Source organism: Ciona robusta, chromosome 1 (genome assembly GCF_009617815.1).
Source record: "Ciona robusta chromosome 1, ASM961781v2".
Taxonomy (NCBI): Eukaryota; Metazoa; Chordata; class Ascidiacea; order Phlebobranchia; family Cionidae; genus Ciona; species Ciona robusta.
In genome coordinates, this window is record NC_143235.1 from 13,041,666 (window position 1) to 13,062,656 (window position 20,991).

At 35.6% G+C, this 20,991-nt stretch overlaps 2 protein-coding genes across 6 annotated transcripts; one reads left to right on the forward strand and one right to left on the reverse strand.

The window, feature by feature from the left end:
• Positions 1–136: 136 nt before the first annotated feature.
• LOC149743417 (echinoderm microtubule-associated protein-like 1) lies at positions 137–8,606 on the reverse strand. The gene is made up of 12 exons (XM_089882000.1): positions 8,511–8,606; positions 7,014–8,447; positions 6,277–6,463; positions 5,418–5,497; positions 4,937–5,219; positions 4,520–4,627; positions 4,316–4,456; positions 3,913–4,044; positions 3,494–3,657; positions 2,820–3,053; positions 2,013–2,127; positions 137–1,839 (listed from the first exon to the last, which is right to left on the reverse strand). The coding sequence occupies exons 2-12, from the start codon at positions 7,100–7,102 to the stop codon at positions 1,714–1,716; spliced, it is 1,659 nt and encodes a 552-aa protein (XP_089738126.1). The 5' UTR covers positions 7,103–8,447; positions 8,511–8,606; the 3' UTR covers positions 137–1,713.
• A 1,131-nt stretch (positions 8,607–9,737) lies between these two features.
• On the forward strand, positions 9,738–20,641 carry LOC149743418 (gamma-aminobutyric acid receptor subunit rho-2-like). Of its 5 annotated transcripts, none has more exons than XM_089881958.1 (14): positions 9,741–10,188; positions 10,405–10,538; positions 11,262–11,390; positions 11,905–11,972; positions 12,336–12,459; positions 13,086–13,188; positions 13,622–13,704; positions 16,647–16,811; positions 17,483–17,635; positions 18,014–18,075; positions 18,444–18,605; positions 18,740–18,828; positions 19,133–19,259; positions 19,664–20,641. In XM_089881958.1, exons 1-14 carry the CDS (start codon positions 10,106–10,108, stop codon positions 19,841–19,843), a joined length of 1,662 nt encoding a protein of 553 aa, XP_089738084.1. In that variant the 5' UTR covers positions 9,741–10,105; the 3' UTR covers positions 19,844–20,641. The 5 variants fall into 5 exon arrangements, with proteins under 5 accessions (XP_089738114.1, XP_089738107.1, XP_089738084.1 ...); XM_089881966.1 differs by having other exon boundaries at positions 9,743–10,188; positions 10,408–10,538; XM_089881981.1 differs by lacking the exon at positions 18,444–18,605 and having other exon boundaries at positions 9,739–10,188.
• Positions 20,642–20,991: the final 350 nt, after the last annotated feature.

The window sequence follows — 20,991 nt, forward strand, 5'->3', positions numbered from 1 at the left end:
GGTAAGGTGGTCAGTGTTTTTTTTTTTCTTTTTTTTCATTTTTTCTCGTCCCATTTGCTAGTAAAAAGTAATAGTTACAGAGTTATATAACTGTATCCACACAACTTTAAATGACTGGTAGTAATTGCTCAAAATACTACCGATAAATATATGCTAAAGATATCCAACTTGCCACACAGTACTATTAACTTAACAGCAATTATGTGCAATACAAGAAAGGCATCATATTATTAAGAAACAACGCTGAGATATTATATATGCTCAAGGTATCCCATCTTACTACACAGTAATACACACTCTTACAGCAATTACATAAAAACAAAAAATATATCGTATTAATAAGAAACAACGCTGAGATATTATATGCTAACGGTGTCCCATCTTACGCCACAGTATTACACACCTATAAAAGTTCAATACAAAAAATGCATAACAATGATGATAAACAACGCCAAATTAAAACACCCTTGAGTTTTACAGACACTCCAAACTTAATAGCTTGTCTCAACATTACTTCATAACAATTGATATCGAAAAGCGATATCGCGGTCCGGCTGTAGGGTTTAATATAATGAGAGCTTTGTTAAATCACAATGCCTCTATGGTTTACACAATTCATTGTGACGCGGTTTAGTCAACACTGTCATCGCGTTGTAGTTGAGTCGGGAAAAAGTTTTTTTTAGAATGGTCGGCAAGGTGATGGTGTAAATATAAACGAAAAATGAGCAATATATATATTTACAAATTTACAAATGAAGTTATATGGGGTAAGATGGAAAACCTTTAGCGAAACGGTTCACGTAAGTCGTGCTGAGGATACGGTTTTAAAATTCTTTGAATGTTCTTTGTTTACTACCAAATGGGACAAGAAAATGGAATGAAAATGTGTCCCATCATCCCTCAACCTACTATACGTTTATTTCGTGATACATAACCACTGTATGATGTGTATACTCATTGTAACTCACCAGCTATCACATCCAAATAAGCCAAAGCCTCGATTCCAATAACAACCCAAAATCTAGTCAGAGCACAAATGAAATGCAGCTGCAACGCGAGCATCCTTTAAGGCAGCAGCGGGAACACCAGAAATAAGAACAGCAATTTCCTTTGGCACATAAACTGTTGGTTTGAGACTGCGTATTCTAATTACCGAAACCACACAGTTCGCACTCTGGAAGTCGCATTCAAACACACAAAACGGTTTAGATTAAAATAAAAAACGACCAAGAAATATGGTAAGAACTGTAAGGCTACACCGCACAAAAACCTCACAGTTACATAACACTGGAATGAACTGAAAAGAAGAACGCGCAAGGCCAGACGAAACATAAGAAACTGAAGGAATGTAAATTGCAATTAACGTAGAAAGACGCGTGTCGGTATTCGCAACGACTGACTCAAGGAATTAAAAGACGCGCTGTAGTTTACACACATGTATGGTAGGGCAGGGAAAATGGGACATCTTTTCATTCTGTTTTCTCTTTACATTTTGTAAAAAACAAAAAAATCCAAGAATAATAAACCGTATTACGACTCACATAGACCGTTGTTAATTGTTCAAAACCCGATCAAGATATTCTAATCTTATGTGATAAAGTTGTCCCATCTTACCCCACAAAACCATATATACATATATGCAGCCATACACATTGTATCTGTGTTATATTATGATCCCAACATAGCATTGTTTTTACTTCTGTGTTCTTATATTTATTCCAACTCCCACAGATGTAGTAACGGTATTTCTTGTGAACCGCCACCTAAAATGACGTATTGTGACGTCATACAAACCGATGTTACGTCACTGCTTGAGCATTTAAACTGCTTTAGCAACTCCTGTTAAATAAAAAAAAACATTTTAACGTTCACGAATTTTAATATTTTATATCATACACCAGAATATAGTCTTTTAACTCCGTAAAACGTATTAATTCTAAATGGTTGAGTTTTTTGAGGACCTGGGATTTTAGGCCAGATTTTGCCTATTTTATGGTTTTTTACAAATTTACCTTTTTTCGAAATAGTTTTACAATGCCCCCGATTGCGCAGCGTGCACTGACGTCACCAAAGTTTGCTTGACACGTAATACCAACGTCATCAGAGCAGTCGTTTGTTCTCCACGAGCTAAAATAAAGTATTTTGATTGCTCATTTACCACAACGCTATACAAAGCTTGTTTTTTCCTGCACTGTATATAGCTTAGTGATTAAGTACTTGCATTAGCCAAAGAATATATAGTACTGTGGGGGAAGATGGGACACCTTTAGCACCTAATATTCAAAATCCTGATCAAGCTTTAAACAATAAACAACGGTTTATGGAAGTCGTGAGGATATGGTTTTATAATTCTTCGAATGTTCTTGTTACTACCAAACGGAACGAGAAAATAGAATGAAAATGTGTCCCATCTTTCCCCACCCTACTGTATTTGATTCTTAAACGCGGGTGATTGGAATACCAATACTGGCGTATGTGTCATTGGAAAATACACTTAACGAAAATTGCTTTAACCCATTGGTCAAATGGGTTATAGCACCCTGGGTTTAATACTGAGCAAAATCTATTCAAAATACCATATTCTTGGTAGAGACCTTGTCCATATAAAACACACATATCTAAATGTAGTAGGGTGGGGGAAGACGAGACACATATCTAAATATTAACCACGGTCTATATGGGAGTTGTAAGGATAGGGTTTTATAAATCTTTAAATATTTTTTGTTTACTACTAAGTGTACCGAGAAAATAGAAAGAAAGGGTGTCCTATCTTCCCCAGCCTACTAATATATATGTAAATATACATGTATACCATTTACCTTGTCAGCGGCTGACATGTCACTTTGTTTTTCTTTGTGACGTCATAAATCATGACGTCATGATCCTTAGATTGTACGCGAAGGAATTTGATGTCATTGGACCAATCCATCTGTACTATTGTACCGCTATGGAAAGGTACAGACGACTGGAGAACATAAGCACGACCGAGATCAAGTAACAAGAATATTTGAATCTTTCGATCATCAGTTGCTATGGCAACGTAAGGCGATCCCCTAATGGAAATAAAACACATATCGTAGGTTAGGGTAACATAGGGCACGTTTTTATTTTTTTATTTTTCTCGTCCTATTTAATTGGTATTAAACTAAGAAACATTCAAAGATTTATATGTGGTTCCTATAGGCCGTTGTCAATTGTTTTAAACACGATCAGAATACTTGGATATTATGTACTAAAGGCGCCCTATCTTCCCCAACTACTATAACAAAACTTGATTTAGTTTTTGTTTTAAAATACCACAAGGAAAATCAGATTACTTAAAACAGCGAAAGACAGGAAAGTGCAGCAAACTTGATTCTATCTTGGTGATGTCCCACAGCGCGGCAAACGCTATGGGTCCCAGGGTTTAGGCCAGGATTGGCCTAAAATTCGCAGTAAAACTACGCCTAATGTAGCTTAGGTATAGCGTTTAGGATTTTGAAAATTAATTTACGTTTTATTTGGGTCGTCGAACTTTACGCATGTTGCAGGAGCTGGTAAACTTCGACTGCAGACACGTTCCCCACTTTGAGATGATAAAACGATGAAGGATGAAGACTTACAACCCAATAGTACAATCTCGAAATCAAAATGTACGTCAAGGCATAATGTCTCTGACTGTAAAAACATAGAAAATTATGTTAGAATGAATGAAACTCATTCATCCTCGCGAGGTAGGGCAATGCCACTCGTTATAATATGGGTGCTCTGTTTTACACACCTCGTGCCCGGTTAAAAGTTACCATGTATGTAACTTTGTTGGTAATTATTTTGAATTTTTTATGTTTGGTAATGTACAACTGGTAATTATTTAACTTTGCTAAGATGCCGTTCTATATTTTGATATTTTTGTCAATGTTTTCACTTTTTTACCTCAAGTGTTGTACACCATACTTTTTCTTTGCACACGAGGTCCCAACATGCGACCATTCCTGTTGAATCACAACTGCATACTTGGGTATATGAAGAAAGCATTACAACTCCGTTTACTCTGGATCTGTGACCCTGTTTATAAATATTCATTAGAGGCGGCAGTAATGCCCATGTATAGTGGAGTGAGATAAGATGGGAAATGTTTTTATTATATTTTCTCATCCAATTTAGCAGTAAACAAAGATTATTTACAAATTATTTAACCGTAATCCCACGAATTTTAAAAAAGTGTTGTAAATTGTTCAAAACACGATCTGGAAATAATGGTTTAGGTCGTAACGTTATGCTATCTTACACCACAGTACTGTAGCATTCATTTAAAGTTTTAAACTGTATGTATTACCAATTGCGTAGTTGACCATGCACTTTGTAACGTGCCTTGCATCAGGTTGCAGTTTTCACTCAAACACAGCAGCACGTCATCACCACGTCGCGATGACGTCATTATGACGTCAAACTTTGAACTCCCGATTTTTCTTTTGCCCTGAATTTATAACAAAAAGCATATTATTTTTGAGGATTTTTTTAATAGTTTAATAATGCTTACTTTTGAGAATGAGTTTTCACTAAGAAGATCCCAGCTACAAACGTAACCGTCCTCGTGTGCGCTTACCAAGCTCCCGTCTGCAAGATTCCACATACAGCGTATTCCAGCCTGAACAAATTTGTCATTATATATCACCACCGATATAGTAAGGTGGGGTAAAATGGGACGTGTTTTTATCCTCTTTTCTTGTCCCATTTGGTATAAAAAAATCATTCAAAAAATTATAAACCGTATCCTCACGACTCCCGCAGATCATTGTTAATTGTTAAAAACACGTTCAGGTTACTCGGGTATTATGTCCTAAAAACGACCCGTCTTCCTCCATCACCCAATACTGTATCAACACATGTATAGTAGGGTGGGGTAAGATGGGACATGTTTTCGTTTTTCTTGTTTACATAGAACCGTATCACTTACATCAGCATGAATCTGCCTTTTCATTGAGAAAACTCCATCATACGCTTTCCTCCAAAAAGTGACATCACCGTTAGAATCCCCCGTTATAACGTCACCATTGAAGGACACCTGTAAGCACGTGACCATGTCTGGGGAATCCCCGTCGAAAATTCCACTTTTGAGGCTCTTCCGCAAGTTTCCGTTGTCGTGAACTTGCCAAAAATGAAAATAATTTGTTCCAGCTGTTACCAACCACGTGTCTTCATCTATAAATGACGTAACGCTGACGTCACCATTTCCCAACCTGTACGAGAGAAATCAGAAGTTACTTCTGCAAAATAATTCCCCCTTGAAAAATAATTACTTGCACATTTATATACGTGGTAACTCGTAAGCGAGCACGAGGTGTATGAAACAAAACACTGGTGTTATAACGCCTGTGTTTAGCTGAATGACATCAAAACAAAAGCCAATAGTGATTAAAACACAATGAGCCGTGTACCTATGCCTTGATAAAGCCGTCTCATTCCTCCAATGCCATAACGTTAGATGCTCCAGATCGACTGTCGCTAACCATTCGTTCTGTGGAAAAATCATTATACAGGGTTCAAGGCTCATCCAAGACAGTCATCTCCAACCCAGCAGGTTTTACTATATCCAAATTACCAGTCATGCATAAAGACAACATTTTTTTTATAAAAAAAATTGGAAAAAATAATACCCCCACAAAGTTACATACATGGTAACTCGTATGCTTACACAAGATGTATGAAACAGAACACCCGTGTTATAACGACTGTCTTTCACCAGCCACGCGAGGGTAAATAAGTTATAATCCTAATAATTTTCCGTTCGATTTAATTTCGATAAAGCTGGTTGAAATGATTTCTGTAGTATTGGGAAAATAATCATCTCAATCCATTGGGTATACAATATATTGTATCCCAGCAGGTAAAACTGATATACAACAGCTGTTTGTTTATAATTTAAATCACCACCCATGTAGATTACGTTGAAATGAACAGATGACGTAAATAATGATCTCTATATGGTGCGTTATATTGATTAACTTCGTGACCTATTAAACCTCACAAGTGCATTACATTGAGAGCACTTACACGAATCGAAAAAGTGTGAGGATAACGATAATTTAAATATAGTACTGTGGGGAAAGATGGGACACCTTTAGCACGTAATATCCAAATATCCTGATCGCGTTTTAAACAAGTAACAATAGTCTATAGGAGTCGTGAGAATACGGATTTATAATTCTTGGAATGTTCTTTGTTAACTATCCAATGCGATGAGAAAGAAAAAATAAAAAGTGCCCCATCTACCATCACCTTGCTATTTCAATTTACCGTTTTAGAAAATTCGACTTTTTTCACAGTTCCCCGCAGTAGACCATGACCAAATTGTGACGTCACAGCTAAATTATCCACACTCCATACTCGAACATGAGCGTCATGTGATGCAACGTCATTCATGACGTCATCGCCACTTTGTTGGCCAGAAGCCGCAAACAAATTGGAATTATGCAAAGTTAAACTGAAAGTATGGAAACAATTTAAAAAAAATAAAAATAAGAATCATGGTAGATGGTAAACAGACACGCAGTCTATAAAATTTGTCGTTGTTTCGCCACGTCGGGATAAACAAGTTTCCTTTTATTTTAAAATTAAATAAGAGACGCCGACAGTTATTATGTTTAAGGTTTAGTATCGTGGTGGGGTAAGATAAATATACAGTTAGAACAAAATATCAAATATTTCCTAATGGTGTTTTCAACAGTTAACAACTCAATTTTAGAGTCGTGGGAATACGGTTATGTTATTCTGTAAATATTTCTTGTTTACTTTGAAACGGTAAAAAAAAGGTGAACCATTTTACCCAAATCTGCTTTACCATTTTAAACATTTAACTACAAAATCAATTAACAAAAAAACTAAAATAAATAGTAATAATAAAGTAAAAAAATAAATCACCTAAAAATTTATCTTAATAAAATAACTTTATCGGTCATGACAGAAACGCAAGTTAATTTGGCTTCTGCTTCGTTGATGATTTGGCGCCTTTATAAATTATTTATAACCCATACCATGTTATAGATTCGTTGTGGCCGGTGTAAAATCTCTGGCTTTGGCGTTGTATATTCAGCAACACGACTAAGCTACCACTGGTAAACATAAGTTCTTCGTTTGTATTTACAAACACATCTCGAGACAGTTGACCCCTGGAACGAAGTTGTGTTAGACGCAAAACTATTTAACACAAAAACATAATCTATTTAATATAGGTGAGAGTTCAAAGGCAGTTTAAGAAAAAGTTTTACGTGCGAAATCCCTTTTAAAATATTTATTTTAGAAAAAAAAAGTTCAGAAGGTATATAAATAATACAGGGTGGGGCCAGACGGGACACTTTTGGCACATAATATTAAATTATCTTGACCCATGACCTACTCAATTGAGTAGACCATGTCTGACCATGTTTAAAAAAACTAACTACGGTGTATAGAGTCGTGCCAATTTTATAATTCTTTGAATGTTCTTCGTTTACTACCAAATGGGACGAGAGAGAGGAATAAAAGGGTGTCCCATCTTCCTCCATCCACTACCATAAAAGTAACCACTTGCCCAAAAATCCATTCTAATTTCATTCCGTTAACATCAGCTGGAGTCTGCTGGTGTTGCTGACTGCGCTGTTGTGATTTCGTCGCCACTTTTTCGGCCATAAAAGTTTCAAATTTTCCGTAGGTTGTAAAAAGCTCGCGAGTGCCTTTTATTTGGTCCCCGTTCTCGCTGAATAAATTGTAACTCGGGTCATGGGGTAATCCAAGAGATGAACAGATTTCTTGAAGTGTGGTTGAAATGTTTGAATCGGAGCGAATTTGAACTTTTACCTTGTCACCTCCGAGAACGATTACAGCAGATCGTTTTTGTGGTAGCAGCTCTGGTGTTGGTGGGGTAGGTAAACTTTCATTTGACCGAAAAGAAATATTTCGAAACGTATCATCTCTTTCGTGTATTGCGTCATGCAATGATAAAATAGCCATGTCTGTTATTGGCATATCTTTGAAATCAAGGTCAGAATCCGTGGGATTATTCGCAGATAAGTCGCCGCTTTGCGAAATGTCTGCTGCACTGGCGGTGTCGATATCACCTGGTTTTGTTCCAGCCGGTGACGATTTAATGATATCAACCTTGTCATCGTAAAATGTCAACGGCTTGTCCAAACTGTACGAACCCTCTGTGCTCTGTTTTAATAAGAGAGAAATATCACTCGATCGTCTCCCTTTAGAATTCTGCTGGTTTTTCCAAACCGGTTTTCCTGTCGGGGAGAGTCGGCTGTCTGGTTTAAAAGCTCCCACAGACGCGACGTAAGTTTCACCCGTTGTTATTTGTTTGAATGCAGTGATGTTCATACCATCCAAAGTATATAACCTACGAAGTTGTACTGCCATGGAGAATTTACTCGTTACTTCTGCCATCAATGAACGCCAGGTCGCATTCGGCTGGACAACTAAAGTAATAGCTGAAAAAGATTGAGAAAAAGTGATGAAAATATAATTTTTCAATTTAGAAAAAAATGGTAAACCGTTTAAATGGGGCTGGTCGTTTAGGAGAACCCGAATTCGTTTTGAACTTTCTTTTTCTTCAGTAATACGAGACTTGACATTGCTAATGCGTTTACTGGAAATACAAGGTTTTTTCTTGTGAAGAAAGTGTTTGTAAAAATTGCACGGGCAACATTGTGTTAAAAACAAACTTAATTAAATTTCAGTTTAGAACCAATACCGATTTTGAAAGTTTCTCGAAAAAAGAAAGAATGAGGTTAAAAAATCGAAAATAGTCCATTAGCAGCACATTAACACATTAGGGCGTAAAGCTCAAATATTTCAAACGCATTAACAACACTTACCGAAGTAAAACCATTGGAACGCTTTGAAGACCCTTTGTCAGGTGACTGTAGCTCGGTTTGTTTGTCATAATCATTAACTCTCTGTCGCTGTAATTCAAATCTGAACTTAATATGTTACTGTTACCAGTGCAAAGATACAGTTATGTTCTGGCAAAGAAAAACTTAAGAAAAAAGAAAGGTATAGTTTAATTAAAAAATACGAGTATTCATCAGTATTAAAATAACATGTTGTCAAAACAATAGCGGAGTATGAAAGGTTTTATGTTGAATCTGTTTTGTTTCGACAAGAAAAACATTGTCCTTTAGTTTCATTTGTAAGCAAAATTTGTAATAATAGAAGGTATTCTTAGATTTTTTAAAAATTAATAACGCTTTTTTTGAGTCACGAGGCTACAGTTATATTATTCTGTAAAAAGAATCTTGGTTTACTACTAAATGACACAAGAACAAAGAATAAAAAGGTGTCCCATCTTTCCCCACCCTACTATATATAATGTTTGTATGGTTAAACATTAAACTAGTTATTATTATGTTCTACGTATAAAAAATACGTACGCATTTTAGAGTTGATCACGTTTTATTATGTTTTAGCACGGCCTACTAGAGATATCTATATAGTAGGCCGTGGTTTTAGTAATCAATATGTGGCTTTATAATGATGTAGGATTGTTTTGTGCTATATGCTTTGGTTTAACTGTATTTAATTAGTTTTAAAGGACACCACAATTGACTAACGGGTGGCCTTTTTCTTTGACTTATCTCTTTCCGCTGTGAGAGAGACGGAAACAGCGAGAGAGGTGTAATTGCTTGTAAGAAAAAAAGGCATTCCGACTGCAGAAAGGCATTGACTTGGGATTTAGGAATTAATCTGCTTAGAAACGCGAATGAGACGAAAGCTGTCGAAAGAAATAAGTCGAAAATAAAGAAAGAATTTACTATGAAAAACTACTCAGAATGTGATCAGAATTTTTATCAGTAATTACCAAAGATTGAAAAAGTAAAGAGATTAGCGAAGACAAGAAAACGATTTGTGGTTAAATTTGGTGTTTGTTGCTGATAGTATCTGACTTGCGTAAAGCAAAGGCGATTTAAATTAAGGTTCAGAAACAAAAATACGACTGCCGAAAACTTATTTTATTAAACACAATTGCGAATTGACGACACTTTTGTTTTTAATTTTTCAATTATACTTTAAGACAGGACGAAATGTCATGCTGAAAGAAAACAACAGGTTTCTCTTGGGTTATTAAAGTTTAGACTTATATGTAAAAATGATGCCACCGCCTCGGAAAGTAACAGCAGATTTGTATCTTCACAATTTACACTGTAATGTGAAAAGCATTATATGTAACAGGTAACTTAAACGTTAATCAGCAACTACCATTAAAGTTACACTACTGCCATGCATTATTGTCGATAAGCAGTACTTATGTATAGAAGAGCGATGCGAGTGCACTATTGGGCATTCGGCATGGTTTCGTGCATTTTAAATGAACTCAAGCCGCGCCTTTATTCTAAGTGGCTGTCATGCTTGTTTATGTACGAGGATGCTCATAATCGATTGGTTCAGCAGGTTTCTACGACTCGTTGTCTTCTTGGTAATAACAGCAACTTTCGGGGCATGCAGTGAAACCGCCACTACAACAAGACACACGAAAACACGGGCACCAGACGAAAAACCTGACCAGGCGTTTTGGGGCGGAGGTCAGCTTTTGTTCTATTGTTTTACATGCGGCTTGTGGCAAAATTTATTTAATTTAATGAAACATTTTTAAAAAAAATGTAAAAATATTTTTTAAAAGTTTGAAAAATACGGTATCTGTAGAGCAAGCTATATTCGCTGAAGCAAAGTCGATATTTCTCTAATGCTCATTATTTCTTAACTAACATAAACGTAAAAATCTAATCCAGCGCAAAATCACACACATGTAGGGTATACCCAATAAATTGTTATTTTGTGTTTTTAAATTATAGGTCATGGAATATGGTATCTATGGGGTAAAATAGGATACTTTTAGAACATAATATTCCATATTTCCTAATCTGGATTTTAACAATTAACAACGCTCTTTCCGAGTCATGAGTATACGGTTATATAGTTCCATAAATAATATTTGTTTACTACCAAGTAAGACAGAAAAATAGCCCAAAAACAAGTACCTTCTTACCCCAATCTATATATAGTAGCGTGAGGTAAAATGGGATGCTTTGTTATTATATTTTTAGTCCAATTTGGCAGTAAACAAAGAATATTCGAAGAAATACAATATCGTATCCTCGCGCCTTTCACAGACCGTTGTTAATTGTTTAAAACACGGTCAAGATATTTGGATATTATGTGCTATAAATGTCCCGTCTTACCCCACAGTACTGTATAAAATATACAGTTTGTTTTTTAATGTTTTATCTTTTTAATATTTATTTCAGTATTCACGCCCCCGCTGCCACAAGATAGTAGTCGCTCTAATGACAGACATGGAAGCGAAATAACAAAACAGATCGAGGAGATGTTTCGAGACCATAATTATGAGTTGAGTATTCGGCCCAGAAACCATGGTAAGCTCATATAATACTATAGGGGTAAGATGGGACACTTTTACAACATAATATACCACATAATAAGATCGTTTTAAACAGTTAACAACGGTCTATGAGAGTCGTGAGGAAACCGTTTTATAATTCTTTAAATGTTTTTTTTTTACTACCAAATGAGACGAGAAAATAAGTTGAAAAATGGTTTATCTCATCTCTCGCCCTTTATGGTAGCAAACAAAGAAAATTTACATAATCATATAACCGTGGACTAAAAGAGCGTTGTTTATTGGTAAAAACAGTATTAGGAATACGGGTTTAGGTGCCAACAGTGTTCCATCTTACCACACTGTAATATATATTGAACGCCCCGGTTTAATTAAAGTCAAGCGGTTGTGTTATTAATCCCGATCTGAAATGATTTGTTTGTAAAACCTCGAAACCGCACCTTGGCTGCTGCTGTGTCGGATCGACACATCTTAATCGGCAGTCGCCTAAATCTTTACACGGCTTTAGTGTACGGTTTTATTGGTTGTAGGAAAACCAATACGTGTTGGTCTGGCCCTGATGATCGAAAGCATTACTGACATTTCGGAAAAGAACATGGTGAACTTGAATGTCGTTTTTTGAAAGTTTGATTTGATGTTTGTAAGTGTCTTGGTGTATGTTTTCTGTTCTTTTTTTTGTTTTTTTGGCTGTTTTAGGTAGCTGTGAAAAATACGTCTTTTCTGTGCAGTTTTTTGTGTGTTTTTTCTGTTGTGTGTGTTTGTAAAAAACACGTCTTTTCTGTGCAAATTGTGTTCACGCAAATAAACTGCGTGCTGCTGAAGAACTCTCCCCCACTAATAGACTCAAACCACACCCTAACGTACATTTTCTATAAACACGGAGGATTCTTTACATGATACTATTTGGTGCTACTTTAACATTTATTCTTACAAAATTTAAAAAAATCAAATTTTTAAACAGGACCTGACGTTTACGCTATGCATGCACGAGACCTGGACGGACACTCGGTTAAAATTTATCTCAAATTCTGACGACAACAGCATTGTGCTACCGAGTAGATTAATCAGCAAGCTATGGGTGCCAGGTAACTTGAATAAATGGATTTTACTTATTTAACCTCGCGTGGCCGGAAAACGACAGTCATTATATGCGAGTGTTTCATACACCTCGTGCCACCTTACGAGTTACCATGTATGTTTATTTAGGGGGGGATTTTTTTTATGTGTTGCTAATAAAGTGTGCAACCCATCAGTGACCACTAGGTTAAAGCAATTTCCCTTTTGTTGCGCAAGGGCACAACATACGCCCACATTGGTAGCTCCGAGTTCGAGGCAGGCGCGCTAACCACGGCGACTTAAAACCATTAATACAATTGGAGCATAAAATGTAACCATTTGACGTATAATATCTATACACAAAACATATGTGGTAAATGTCATATCTAGGCAGCTGGATTTGTACAACTATCAACATAGACTAGTATATAGCACTGTGGGGTAATATGGGAAACCGTCAGCATAGTATATCCAACATTTCTAAAAAGTGTTTTGAATAATTAACAACGTTCTTTCAGTGCGTGTGGATGCGGTTATTTATTTGTTATGATGTTTTTTTTTATTGACGACCAAATGGGGACAAGAAAATAGAATAAAAGCATGTTGCATCTTATAAGTGGTTACAGCAACCTACTTATATTCGTATATTTCGTAGATCTGTACATTGTCGGTTCAAAGAGCTCATTTATCCACAAAACTACGGTTGATAATCTTGTTTTGAGACTTTTTAACGACGGCAGCATTTTTTACAACGTAAAGTGAGTTCACTACACATGTGTCTATGTAGACCCGTAAATATTATATATAGTAGGGTGGGGGAATACAGGACACTTTAGCACATAACATCCAAATATCCTGATCGTGGTGTAAACAATTAACAACGGTTTAAAGGAGTCGTGAGGATATAGTTTTGTAATTTTTTAAATGTTTTTTTTTTGTTTACAACCAAATGGAGACAAAAAAAATAAATAAAAACGTCCCATTTTCCTCACCCTACTATATACCAAATCCACCATGATCTAATGCACTCAAAAATCGGGTTTTCTTTTTTCGCATGAAAGAATGTTAGGATACATGGCCTATATACATTATAATTGTAATTGCGCTCTATGATTCTATCCCAACTGAATACGCATTGGGATTCGAGTTCTTTTGTTCACAATAACTAAAATCAATCTTTCATTGTTATAGAATAACGACGACTGTTGCATGTCAAATGAACCTCTACAACTTTCCATTAGACATGGAAAACTGTTCACTGACATTCCAAAGCTGTAAGTATTCTAAAGGAATTGTATTTCAGAGAGTTTTATAACGGTCAAAATTATTACGACGGCATGTATTGCCATTTTCAAAAGGCGAGATTTAAATATTTTTTAAAGCGCGTCATTTAACTTTTTTTTAAAGGGCATAATTTAAAAAATATATTACACTCTGTTCGTGTTTTCGCAACTGTTATAGGCTATAAAAGTGACAACCCTAACGAGTCGGAGTATTCGCTGCGATATAACATCTGTTTAATGGACATTACGCAGTCGTTAAGGAGCGAACGAAAACAAAACAGCAGGTGTCCGTAATGCTGCTGTTTCTATTTATTTTAACACGATGTATTGACCAAAACAAACAACCATACCGCCCGAATTCCCACCGTATTTGTAAAATGTCTGCATAATTATTGGAAAGTAGTCAAATTCAATCTAATATGCATATAGTAGGGTAGGGGAAGATGAGACACTTTTTATTCTATTCTTGTCCCATTTGGTATAGTAAACAAGGAATTATAAACCTCACGATCCCCATAAACCGATGTTATTTGTTTAAAACAGAATCACATTTAGATATTATCCGCTAAAGGTGTCCCGTCTTACCCCACCCAACTATATAACTTGCATATTACAGTACATATGTGTTTTTAATACATTTAATTTTTATTACATTTTCCCATTTGGTAGTAAACAAAGAACATTCAAAAAATTATAAAACCGTATCCCCACGACTCCCATATTGGATGCTATTTGCTAAAGGTGTCTTGTCTTCCCCCACCCTAATATACTTACTTTTACACCTCCAAAAAACGACGTGTGCCAGTATACCATTTAACTTCAAATCCTATAAACTATGCTAAATTAAAATTGATTAGTTTTATAAAAAAAAACAATCAATGAAAAATCGCTTTAGTAATATATAAGTTTCATTAAAACGTGCAAAATATCCTTACATTACGATATTATGAAATTAATTACATATATAGATTTATCGATAAAACAATGTTAGGATATTATTTCATTGATGCAATTAACAGTTAAAGTATTGCAACTTCGCTTAAATGAACCTTAAATGTAATAAGATAATATTAAAGTAGGGTGGGGTAAGATAGAATATAATATTTTTTCATTCTCTTTTCTCGTACCATTTGGTAGGAAACAAAGATTTTTTACAGAAAAAACGTTGTTATAGTTCTAAACACGATAAAAATGGTGGCTTTTAGGTGCTAACGGTATCCCATCTTACCCCACAGTACTATACTTTGCAAATGCCAATGTGATTCCAAATGAACTCAAAAATGCGGTAAGACTGGTTAGCGTCGATCGAAGCATGAACAGGTCTCAATCGACCTAATTATAATACAGTCAAGTTGTGATGCATAATTTATGCGACCAATACAGCATAAAGCAGTAGCAGTGGTCGTATAATTACGTTGTGTTTCGACACTCATTCACTGCTATACCGTTGGGATTTGGACCAACACACACTACGGTCGGGTTTTGAATACATTTAAAACGACATAACATAATTTGTATTTATCTCCTTAAAACCGATAGTAGGGAGGGGTAAGATTTTTTCATTCCAAGATATTTTTTCATTCCATTTTCTCGTATATTATATTGTTACTAGCGGTTTGCAAGCAGAATTGTTATGTCTTCATAAACATAATTTTAATTTATCTCTTTGGCAACGATACTAAAGATCTTGGTAGTTATAATCTAAAGAACGAAGAGAATGAAATCAACAGCAAAACAACAGATGTTAAAACACCCTATGGATAAAACTGTTGGAAAGATTGTAAATCAAAAAGCGTGCCTGTTGCACTAACATGTCTCAATCTTGAGAAATCGACTTCAAATATCCCGTTAATGGCATTGATCGCATTGAAGTGCAATCATGAGAAGTTAATCGACCGTACAGCTTGATTTGTAACGTCTCGTAAAATTGGATTTAACCGAAGGAAAAATCCCTTAATGGTATAAAAGGTTTTTACTATACATTTGTTTATTGATCCCTGACATAAGCACTACTTCATGTTGGGTTATACGACCTAAAAATTTGTCGCATAGAAATATGGGGTAAGATGGAATACCGTTAGCACCTACACACATCACCCCATATTTCCGAATGGTGTTTTAAATAATTAACAACGTTTTTCGACTCTCAGGGCTACGGTTAAATAGATATTAATCTGGTGTAAGATGAAATACCGTTGGCACGTAAACCCAATATTTGCTGATGGTCTTTTGAACAATTAACAACGTTTTTTTGGAGTCACGAAGCAACGGTTTTATAATTTTATATGACGTGGCGTCACATAACTATTTTGACCTATGGCTTATAGGGTTGAAAAAACTTATCTTAACTAACAAACAAGTGTTAAATATTCGAGGTGTTATACGCATTGATTGGCAATCTTGAACTGACTAATGAACCCATATATATTGAGAGAATTTATCCTTGTAATTAGGTATTGATTCCTCTCCGAAAAAAAAATGTTTTAACATAACCTACTTACATGCTCGAACAAATTTACTACAGGTGTTCTCCTCCTAGTATAAACGTTGTTTAACTTTAGTAGGGTGGGGTAAGATGGGACACCTTCAGCACCTAATATCAAAATACCCTTATCGTGTTTTAAACAAATAGCAACGGTATACGGGAGTCGTGAGAATATAGTTTCATAATTATTTGAATGTTCTTTGTTTACTACTAAATTGGACGAGAAAATAGAGTTAAAAGATGTCCCATCTTTCCCCACCCTGTTGTATAAACTACTTCACAACTCCCATTGACCTTTGGTAATTGTTTAAAACACGATCAGGATATTTGTATATTATGCGCTAAAGGTGTCCCGTATTCACCATACTATATATATTTGACATAAAACCATATACCTACTAATGTAAAATATCATATTGGTGATTTGCATTTGGTATTTATTTCACAGTGGGTTACACGAGCGATGAAGTGAACTTAGAATGGATGGTCGGTAGTCACATGGAAGATTTATTTATGGACACGAGACTCGTTACCAGTATGCCTAAGTTTCAACTTGTTCATCATAATTTTCATTCACGAAACGTTACCATCACAGAAGCTGACCGTTACGCTGGTAAGTTTTGGTAAAATATGAACGCGAATTTCTTTACTTATTTATCCATATTTATTGAATATTATTTATATTCATATATTCTTTTTACATATATATCCTCGCATGACGGAAAACGACAATCCTGCTTAAGCACAGAAACCCGTAATGGTATAGCAGCATCGAACCTCTAACCCGTCAACTTAGGGCTATAGAGGCATGCGCGCTAAATGTTTTCCACGGCGCTGGAAAAGTTGCGTTGGTACAACGTTTAAAGAGTTCATTACTTTCAGTTAAACATCTGCCACAGTATATTGGTGGATCACAAATTTTCCCATGAACTTGGTTTATTTACTGAAACATGCAACTGTACTGTAATTAATGTTTGTGCGGGAGACGTTGTAGATATAGATTATAGCGCTTTGCTACCGCCAGCATTGTGGCCGCAAGTGTCTGTGCGCTACCATTTTTAATGGGAAACTCCGTGACCACTAATGGTGCAATAGACAGTTCAATATTTTTTACAAAAAAATATAAAAAAAAGCAGGCCTAAAGTTAAAAACGGACTAAATCGCTAAAGATAAAAACGTACTAAAGCGGGCATGCGCGAGGTATGCAATATGACGCAATGTTTTAATTTCTAAGGTTATATTATATAAGTTTTATTCATTTATGTAATTTTGATTTTTTTTCAGGGATGAGATCTCAACTTAAAGTCAGCTTTGAGCTGAAGCGATATTTGTTGTCAGTTTTTTTCCAATCTTATTTCCCAGCATTGATTATGGTGGTGTTGGCAGGACTTGGAATGTGGATTGATCCAAGATCTGTGCCTGCTAGAGTGGCATTAGGTGGGTTATTTAAAAATGCCATAAATCACTTTATTTAGTGATTTTCGCTCTTTTCAATAGGCGTGTTTAAACGAAAAAAAAAATATATATTTTAACGTTTATTGAACCGTGTTTAAATGTTAAAAAACTTTTAAGTTTTGTGTTTTTTAAGGGCTTTTGTAACAAGTTGCCGCAAAATGACATTGGGTTGGAAGTAAATTACCATACTTTTTGTTTAGCGTTGGTAAAAAAAATATTTTAATGGCTCGAAATAGCTCAGTTGGAGATTATTGTGAGCGTGTCCTTTGAAGTGTTTCAAAACCCTCCAAACATGACAAATACAATTGACCAGGACTCGCTTTTTCATCCTAAATAATTTCTATTACTTTATGTTTAAAGGTGTGACTTCAGTGCTGACAATCTCAACAATTATCACCGGTTTAAAAGCTTCGCTCCCTAAGGTAAGTTGGCTGAAGTTATCAATGAATAAATATAACTTACCCTAGCATAACGTGGCAACGGTAGTCGTTATAACACGGGTGTTCTGTTTCATACACCTCGTACCAATTACTACCACGTTTGTAACTTTATGGGTGATTATTTCGGGAGGGCTCATTTTATTCATGTTTTTCCTTTATATTGCTGACGATTTAAAAAACAGATTAGTGTCCATTGGGTTGGAATAATTGCTGTTACGTGTCTTGCCTAAATACTAGTAGCAGCGACGAAGCAAAAAGGCCATTGTTTCGCCGATCATACAAAGCAGTCTGTTATATAAGTAGAGATTATTATTCGTCGTCAATATAGACTGAAAATGTGTTTGACGCAGGTGTCGTATCTAACCGCTATGGATATTTATCTATGGGTCTGCTTTCTCTTTGTTTTCTCCACCGTTCTCGAGTTTTGCTGCCTTAATTTCATTATGACGGAACGAGGAAAGAAATCGCTCAAGAAATTCCAGCAAACAATTCCAGCCCCGGCACAAATTGAAGTGTTTGTTGTTTAAATTTTTGGGAAATATTATTTTCTATTTAAACAAAAAAACAAAATAATTTTTTAGGAAATATTATTTTCGATTTAAACAAAAAAATCTCTATTTCGTTTAAACAGATTTATATTTTTTAGAAATATCCAAAAATCAAGCCGAGCATCGTAAGAAACGGTATTACGTCACAGTCGAAGCGAAAAGATAACAAAGACTCGGAGAGCACGAGGTAATAACACCATATCGTATAACGCCCTAATCATGTTTGACTGAAAACTCCCTTGTAGAGTCACGGTTACATAATTTTGTAAATATTATTTGTTTACTACCAAATGGGTCGATAAAAAAGATTAAAACTTGTCTCATCTTACCCCAACCTACTATTTAAAAACATGCCCCATATTAACCCAACCTACTATTTTTAAAAACGTCCCATTTCACCCCAACTTACTTTTTAAAACGTATCCCATTTTACCGTAACCTACTATAAACTTCACATTCGCAGTAAGTTATTTGAGCGAACATTTTCACAGGTACCAGCATCATAAACTATCGGACGACGTAGCGATTATATTCCGTAGTCTTCCGTCCCTGGGCGACGGACAAGAAGACACGAAATCAACAAGTACAGATTTGACCCCAAAACACCCAAAGGGGCTTGTAAGTAGTCAATATACTACGATATGTCGTTGAACTGATTGCAACTACTTTGACTTTGCGTGGCCGGAAAACGACATTCGTTATAACACGGGTGTTAATACACCTCGTGCCAGCTTACGAGTTACCATGTATGTTACTTTGTGGGTGTTATTATTTTGGGGAGGAATTTTTCTTGTTGTTTCACGCATGGCTGATAATTAAGAGAACCCATTTGTGACTACTGGGTTGAAGCAAAGAATTATAAAATCGTATCCCCACGACTCACATATAGGCCGTTGTTAATTGTTTAAAAAACGACAAGAATATTTGGATATTACGTGCTAAACGTGTCCCATCTTCCCCCACAGCATATACAGTATCTATTTTTCTAATCGGAAGTCCTAATACAACAATATTTTTTTAAGAAAATGCAAGTTCCGTCGTCATTACAACGAATCAACCCACGAAAATGTTTGCCTTCGGACGCCGAATCATTGGACGTGTTTTTCCGCGTGGGTTACTTCTATTCATTCCTTGTATTCAACGGAATTTACTGGGGTTACTATGTAATGGCTACACAACATGAGGGTGGGGAAGAGAGCTAGTTGAAACTGAACACCAGGACGTTTTATTGGAAACTCGACACTGTGGGGACACTTTTTTCAATACAGAGTGTAACACTCGTGTATTTATGAACGCTGTATTTTAACAGTTTAAAATACAGAAAATGCAATCATGTTCTACATTATAAGAGGTAGAAACATTTCAGTGTTAGTAAATTTTACACAAATACAATTTCTACCTCTGCAGTCATAAGGTGTATGATCTCTCATAATAGTTAAAATGGAATATACCGCCTTTCATTTTGGCATGATGCTATATTTTGAGCTAATTAAGCGAATCTTTACAACTGGCCGTTATTTTCTACTCATACCAGACTTTAACTTCTAATCAATGAATTTTTTGGCCGATAACTATTTAATTGATCAACTTTTCTTGGGTAAGCGATTACACATTGCAGAACATAAACCTAACTATATGACCTCTATAGAAATATACTGCTGGTATAGTAGGGTGGAAGGATGGGACACCTTTTTATTCTATTCTTTCGTCACATTTAGTAGTAAACGAAGAATATATATAAGAATTATAAAACCGTATCCTCACGACTCCCATAGACCGTTGTTAATTGTTCAAAACACGCTCAGGATATTTGGATATTATGCGTTAATGGTGCCCCATCTTTATACAGTGTTTGTGATATGTTTCTTTGGGCCATGTATTAACTTGAATGCAATGTATCGACGTATAAACCACTCAAAGCTTTCGTTGATTATAACTTTGTGTTTTCCATCATTACAAACAAAATAAATAAAATATAGCATCTGTTTGCATTGAACAAATTTTGGTCGTGATTTTTGTATATATTTTATTAGGCATTTAGACATTTAAAAAACACTGGAACAACAGAAAGTTAGAATACATTAGACTGTCAATTAGGATATTTAGACATTCATCGTGCTTACAGGGGTATGAAACGCGAGGAAAATTGGCATTTGGCGGCTCGGGATTTAAAAATTTTCAAGACGACGTAAATTGATTGCGGGTTGCCTTTATGCGACGCTAGAACGGATAATTCAGTTTTGGATTCTTTGGCTCAAAGAAAATCCATTTCTCGCTTGGTCTTTCCCAATTAAAACCTTATAGCTATCGTTATTGAGTCGACTTGACCCTTAGCAAAGTTCAGCCAAAC

Coding starts and splice junctions, on each gene's coding strand:
- LOC149743417 (XM_089882000.1), bottom strand. CDS start 7,102: ATGTTTACCAGTGGTAGCTTAGTCGTGTTGCTGAATATACAACGCCAA. Junction 4,457..4,519: donor GTGAAAACTCATTCTCAAAA/GTAAGCATTATT, acceptor TTATAAATTCAG/GGCAAAAGAAAAATCGGGAG. Junction 3,658..3,912: donor TATGGTGTACAACACTTGAG/GTAAAAAAGTGA, acceptor ATGTTTTTACAG/TCAGAGACATTATGCCTTGA.
- LOC149743418 (XM_089881958.1), top strand. CDS start 10,106: ATGATGCCACCGCCTCGGAAAGTAACAGCAGATTTGTATCTTCACAAT. Junction 11,391..11,904: donor TATTCGGCCCAGAAACCATG/GTAAGCTCATAT, acceptor TATTGGTTGTAG/GAAAACCAATACGTGTTGGT. Junction 18,606..18,739: donor CAGCCCCGGCACAAATTGAA/GTGTTTGTTGTT, acceptor TATATTTTTTAG/AAATATCCAAAAATCAAGCC.